We start from the raw sequence: 7331 nt of genomic DNA, 5'->3' as shown, positions 1-7331 counted from the left end.
TCACTAACCCTACTTCCCTTCGTTTCAAGTTGTCATTTTGTTATACTTTGCTTCTATTTTTTCTTTTCTCTTTGTTTTTTCATTTTCACATTGTTGGGGCTTCCTTTTCCATTCCACACTGACTGATTTGTGGCATAGTTTAGTAACATTTAAACGTGTATAGGATCGATAACATCTAACAATCGGTGTATTCATTGTTCCCAAATGGTTCGCTTCATGTCTGTATTGGTTTTTTGTCCGTTTTAAAATTCTATAAAATTCCTAACCGCTTCCCGCACGGATTGCGGAACCCCCGACACGTTTTTTCACCGAGGTTTCGATCGCCCAACCCATCACCGGTGCCCATCACCTACGCAAATGCTATCCTTGGCCTTGGTCGTACCTCTTCCGCCCAGCGTTGACCTTTGGGAGAATTCTCTGCAATCATTGCAGTCGTTGTCATAAACATCGAGAAACCAACCCACCACGAGCGGGTGGTCAAAACATCCAAAGAACGAATGTTATATTGGTAAAAGATAAAAAGAAGTTTTATTGTAAAAACGCACACACACACATATTTTGCTTGTGACTCCGCTTCCGGTACGATATTTTGAAATGTATGAGAAGCATTCAGCACACTCTGAAGAAGCCTGTAAGGTAAGCAAGCGGAAGCAAGGATTTTTCTTGCTCGAGAAGGAAACATTTCAGCTGAAAGAAAGCTGATTCGTAAGTAGCTTAACGGTACCGTTCAGAATTCCAGCTGCAAGAAAGCTTAATCATGATGGTTTGTCTATTTTACCGTGTAGAATGCGAAGAAGAATGTAATTCACGAAAGCACAGCACAAAAAGTGATGCAAAATTGCAAGCGCATTGAGCTTACCACATGTCCTGGAAGAGGGCTTACAGCACAAACTAGAGTCATCCATGCGAATTCGAAAAAAAATGTTTGGAAATGTTTGAAGCAACTTATCTTGCATACGTGTTGCCATTCCAAGAAAATAATAAGAATAATCCTCCTTGTAGGTTTGATTAATGTATGCAAAATAATTTGACTGTCATTTTGAAACACCAAATCTCAATTTCAGTTAAGCTTTCTTTCGGTAATGATAACAAACTGTATTCTCGTAACAAGTCGCCCACAATCTCTTTCACATTCTACATTTATGGTTTGGAATGCGATATGATGGTATTGCTTCGCTCGCTGGCTCTTTCGGTTTTTTTTGTGCTCTATTCTTATGTTAAGCACCGAGCGGTAAACAGATTAAAAACTTTACGAGTTGTCGAGTCGTTTAAATGCGTTTTTTTTTTACCAAAACTTTGTTGAAACCTGCTACATTTTAATCTCTTTTATAAGGGCAAACCTTGAACTTTGTCGTTATGGTGCTTTCAATGAGATTACATTTGCATTAAAGTCACATTGAAATAGAATAAACTCAAAGGACATAAATGTCAGGGTTGACAGTAGACGTTGATTAGATTAATGTCCGCAATGTCTTGATTAGCGGGTTCAATCACAATAAATACAAACCAAACGAAAACTCTCCTGCTTCCGCCATGAGGTGTGGAAAAGAGTGTATAACATAATTAAAATTAATGTGACATATTCTCTGCTTCCAGTTCCATCTAACTGAAAATATTTACAAGAACATGTTCTATATTTGTGCGCAATGAAAACATCTGTTCCTTTTAATGCAGGTGTGGATTTGGGTGGAAAAATCATCGTCAATTCAATCCAACCGGATGAGAACGAGTGAGTGTTTGCATGTTTTACATTCACCTCATGTCATTTTATTTTTCTGTGTTCACACAATTTTCCCACATTCTTCGTTTGCGAGAATCAGGAAAGAAAAAAAAATCAAATCAATCCAACCAAATTATTCCTTCACTTTATCCTGCTTTTTTATCCTTCTAACTCGCTGTCACTCTCCGCCAATTCTCTTCGGCTCCGTTTGCTATTTTTCGATCAATTTCACAAAACTTTGCTTCCTGTTCACTTTCTAGAATTGAGAAAAAAACGATGAAGAGTCACAAAATCACCAGCTCCAAGGAAAAGTTTTGTCATGCACACCGGCACGTGGCTTCAGACAAATCACATTTCGTACGCGTTGCGATTGTGTAAGCTTTGATCTTAGCACCCGGAAAAAGTGCACGCGAAAAAGGAACCTTTGACATCGTAATCAACTTTATGCAAAACAAAAGTACTTCAAGTAAAAAGTTGCATCATTTTACAAGTTTCAGAGCTAGAACAGTTATGACAAACGCTCGTGTGGGTAAATGATATGGGCAATTGGGGATACGATACGTAATACGACACATTAGCGGAGAGGGATTCTCTTAGCCTATAAATCCCTATAAATATAAAAACCTATAAATCTAGTAGCCACACTACTCTTCGGGAAACTTGATGGAGACGCCTAGTTGTTTTCAATTTGCTAGTTACACACGGAATGCCAGTTCAGTAGTAGTTAGAATGTAGCTGTCTGACCTTCATTTGTTTGCCCGTGAAAACTTATTGTCCAATCCTGTAGCCCGAGAACGAATGCTGTCCACCAAATGTAATTAAAGTGATACCTTGCATGTGCCAAAGATCGTTTCAGAACAATCAACCTTCGCAAAATCTTTTATCTTAACATTTCCTCCCAAATGCTCTTGGGAACTCTCCATTGTGTTTCGAATCGAATTAAAGCTGAAACACGAACCAATAAACTAAAACCAGAGTCGGGAGCCTCATTTTAACGTCAGCACCAGTGGTGGCACATGTTCTTGGTAAAGAAATTTGACACAAAAAGTACCACCCGACACTAACCGGCCACATTGGAAAATCAACGCACAGACAAACGCATGCAGCGTTTGAGATAAGTTAACGAAGTGTAATGACATCGTTCATGCTTTTCTCCCATAAAACCATCATCTAATGGCCCCTATGAAAATGCTGGCACACGACATTCATCCAGGACAACCGAAGAATCGAAGCAGTGAAAATGGAATGAGACATAATAAAGTACAAGAATCAAAGCCAGGTTGTGGTGGAAGCTCGTCTCGTTTTTTTTTTCTTTACTTCACTCCATTGTTGAACTCCGCTGGCGATGTGAATGGTGGCAGCGAGTGGCTTTTCTATGGATAGACACACACACACACGCAGTGAAACACACTCTGGCAAGCAAAGTGACACATTATTGACATTAATGACGTTAAGAAGAACAGCTGGTGGAACAGAGTGTGCTGGAAGCTAAAGTGCACATTAAGCATGGTGACGGCTGGTAGTAAAAAAAAAGAATGTTAATTCTATTGTGCATGAGAAGAACATCTTCAACCCCCAAGGTAAGTTCTCAGAGCTTAATTAATGAAAAATGTCAAAGTTTGGTTACTTTAAAGCTTTCCTCACTTTTCCAGCAATTCTACCACATATCACACCACTGATGAAAATGAGAAATGAACACATTAGCTGTTGGTTTGTAGCGGTGCATGTGGGTAATTATGGATGAACGATAATTGGAGTCATTTAACACTAACTGTCGAGTCCTGTTCCATGCAACTACCAATAAAAGCGAATGCTTTCGTGTTCTCTTGTCTATCACCTGCTAATCAGCTGCACAAAGCACGAAACCGGCTGAGCATTTGTTCACATACCGCAATCAAGTAACCAAACTAGCCAAGTACATTTGGAATACCGAGCCCGGGAAGCGTATAAAAATACACATGCACCCACTCGCTGATGGATAACCGCGCACCTACGCCAGGCAGCGAACCCACATCAAGGCCGGCGCTAGGAAAACCGGAAAGAGTGCCATTTATCCAGTTGATTACAGACGGAAATGAAGCAACAAAAAAAAGCAGCTGGCATCCTAATGTGTGGGTGAGTTAAGCAGGTCTTTGTCTTTCCGCCGCCATGTGCCACCAGAAGGATAAGATAGCTAATCGCAATTATTCGCTTTCCTGCCCTTTATTGGAGACAGCGAACACGCACGCACGCTCGCGTTGAGTGATGGGCTTCACAAAGCGTACGCCATTACGAACATGCTTGCTACCTGTGCGGTTAATTACTCCGAGCGTAATGGAAGTTGGCCGGAAAGTGCTCGATTGTTTGTCGTTTAGCCGGTGGTGTGTGCTTTTGGTGTAGCGTTTTAAGTATATTGCTTCTTTCGCCGGTCGTGTTTGTTTTGAAAAGATACCGTCTTCGTTGGAAGATAATGAATATATCAGAACCGAGATAAGCTCATTTATGGCTCGAAACAAGTAAAAAGTTATTCATTCAAAGTCATGTTCAAGAACTGCGAGTCCTACACCTTCTGGATTGCCTTTTTTTTTAGCTATTGGAGAGCGAGTAGTGATTGAAGATGTGTAAAATACACTCAGCTCAGTAGAAGTGAGGCCGAAACTACGGTAAAAATCAATTTGTATCCTTTCTTCACGATGATGACAGTGATTGACGTTCCGTTACACTTCAAATTCGAAGAATGAAATCTATTCAAAACATGATGGGTTTAAAGAAAAAAAGGATGAATGGCTACATATAGGAAGTGTATATACAGTTTGATTTGTATTATAAGACCCGTCCATACAATTCACGTATTATATATTCCGAAACCACAACGAGAAGAGAACGTTGGTTCGGTGGAGTTGTGACTATAGTTATCGGTAGCCTAATTCCAAAAACGTCAGCCACAGGTAAAAACTTTGTTCAACTTTGAATTAGAACTCCAATAAATGAAACAAAACATCTGCCATTTTCACCGGTGCCAGTTCATAAAGAGATATAGTAAGACGTCCTTTTCCGAGAGTTTACTGCTTTCACAACAGACTACAACTTTAAAGCTTGATAAACTTCCGGCATTGTTCTTAGTCAGATACTAGGATCAGATCCTTTTGTGGAGGTGTTTGTGATGAACGGACGGTGTGCTGATTGTGTAAAAGATTAACTTACCTACTCAGAACCATTTCTGTAGCAAAATCTTCATCATAACATTGAGTGAGAACAGTGCGCTTAGTATCAAAACAAACCATCAGTAAAAGTTGCATCTTCATGCAGCTCGATCAAAACACATTGATAAATAGCAAATATAGTGCAACGATGGGCGACCGGTACCGGTGGGTGGGATTCGAGTGCGGGAAACCTTTTACGTCGTCTCCTCCGTCTTGGTAGCTTCCGATCCCGCTGATCGCGTCGCACGGAGCGCTTTTTCGCTTGGAGTTACCGTGCTCCGTTGCACGGCAAAGTGTACAAACAGTGTTAGAAGATAGGAAGAGAGCGATAGAAACACAGCAACAGGGAGGTATTTTGGAGATCGGAATCACACACACACACACATAGAAGTAGGAAAAGAAACACTCATAAGCAGTCCCCGTTTTTAGGTGACGATGGTGTCCTTGTGAGTATCACCGTTGGCGGTGCTATTAGCGACTGCGGCAGTGTTGGATGAGTTTATAACCGTACCGTTCACTGCTCCGACGCTCTTCTCCTTGGTCTCTTCCGCCTGCTCGTTCGCTTCATAGTCCTCGTAGTCGTCCGAGTCCTCGTCCGCTTCCGGCACTCCGTTCTGCTGTCCGTCGCTTCTTTTGCCGCTGGCGCGCTTCTTACTTCGCCGGCGTCCGTCCGACTTGACGTGATCCACAGCCTTTGATGCACAGTTCCCATTCCGGTCCGGAAGCTCACCGGGCTGGGTGGTTGCTGCCACCGCTTGGGACGTCAGGTGGATGACCTGCTCCACGCTGCCCGTACCATTGCCATTGCTTTCCGCGTTCGCCCGCTCCTCCAGGCTCATCAGCAGCTGCTCCTTAGCGTTTTCGCACAGCCGGAACGTTTCCAGGAATTCGTTCAGATCGACCAGCCCGTCCTTGTTGATGTCCATCATGCGACACATGTCGAGCAGCTGCTCGTGGGTATTGTGGGGAAAGTGCCGTCGCAGCAGCTCGCACGCCTCACCGAACTCTTCCAGCGAGATCTGGCCCGAGTTGTCCTTGTCCAGGATGCGAAAGATGGCTTCCAGGCTGCTCTTGTTCTTGTAAAGCGATTCCGCTACCGAGGTTGTACCGTTCTGGGCTGATTTCTGGACGGAAGGAACCGAAAAACACATACACAGGAAATGAAACACAGGAAGGCCAAAGCAGTACTTTAAGGAATGCAACCAAATTAAATCGCTATATGGCATAGTTTGTTTATCCTGGCAATCGCTCCCAGGCGGCATCCTGTCATTTGCAAACGGAACCCGATAGCTATTACCGTAGATCGACTTGTTTACCTCTCGTGCAAGATTATCATGTCAGTGGTATGTGGCATACTGACATGGATGTTTTACGGATGGCAGACATAGCAAAATAGACACACAAATGAAACGCTACCGGCATTGACTGTCGATAGCTATGTTCTTCTTGAAGCACTTGTAATGTAGCTAGCAATTTGCTTCTTCCCACCCATCGCTGGAAGTGATTCTTGGTGAATAGGAACGATAAAGTAATTCGATCGCTACTGGCGCAAGCAAAACTGTGCAAATTGAGGACTATCCTTCAACACAGCAGTAATACAGCAATGTCTCGGAGTCATAATGTCAACAGCAACCTGTACCTGTTATGCATGAAAAAATGTTGAGAACCTTATAGAAAACAGGAATTACGCAAGAGTTTGTAAGAGTTGACATTGTGGAACATCACGGATCATTTCACAAAAAATAATCAAATAATTCCAAACATTTACTTGTGCACAGATTTGTTTCCTTTAGCTAACGTATCTTCTTCGAGGATGAAGTGTGCTTTTGCTCAAAATTTCATTCATCCTAGCTGGATCTCACCATTAAAGTCAAGAATCACCACTGTAACCGTGATGGACGGAAGCAACCCGCGTAACAGATGACATCAAACGGCTCTCGGTTGTTGTCAAAATGTGCGGCAAAATGTGTGGTTCATCTAACGGGGCAAACAACCCTTCCCCACAAAAGCGCACCATCATCGTTCGAATGATAAAATTAACCACCACGAATCGGTCCCAAGGCGTTCTTGAAAGGTTCTTATCAAACGGTTGCTCCGCCAGCAACATCTTTCAACTTGCGTCACAAGAAACAAGTCAAATCTTAAAACCGAGGTGACCTTTAAACCTAGAGCGGGGTTTTCACCCTTTCCATTTTCATACTTACGAAAGAGTCCGTGTCGAGTAGATGCAGCGTCTTCCGGTAGCTGACTTCCGTGATGGTGGCGACCGTACTGGCAGTGGGATTATCGGCTGGTGCCAGCTTATCCTTCAGCATCCGCCACGGCAATCCCAGGTTGGTGGCACTCTCCAGGGCCTCACACCACTTGGCAAGCGGTAGTAAACCTGCACAGCAACGATTATACAGCGAGAGAAATGTGGATAAAACGGG

The 7331-nt window shown here is 42.9% G+C and overlaps 1 protein-coding gene across 1 annotated transcript in view; it reads right to left on the bottom strand.

Annotated features, from left to right (window-relative positions):
* Nucleotides 1–349: 349 nt before the first annotated feature.
* LOC128718959 (serine/threonine-protein phosphatase rdgC) overlaps nt 350–7331 on the bottom strand; it is a 28130-nt gene continuing 21148 nt past the window's right edge. Inside the window, exons 9-11 of the mRNA XM_053812576.1 lie at nt 7107–7285; nt 5414–6026; nt 350–417 (exon numbers count right to left, since the gene is read on the bottom strand). Coding sequence (XP_053668551.1) covers nt 350–417; nt 5414–6026; nt 7107–7285 — 860 coding nt within the window. The remainder of the gene's footprint in view (nt 418–5413; nt 6027–7106; nt 7286–7331) is intronic.

This window comes from Anopheles marshallii, chromosome 2 (assembly GCF_943734725.1).
Source record: "Anopheles marshallii chromosome 2, idAnoMarsDA_429_01, whole genome shotgun sequence".
NCBI classification, from domain to species: Eukaryota; Metazoa; Arthropoda; class Insecta; order Diptera; family Culicidae; genus Anopheles; species Anopheles marshallii.
This window is presented reverse-complemented; position numbering and strand designations above follow the sequence as displayed.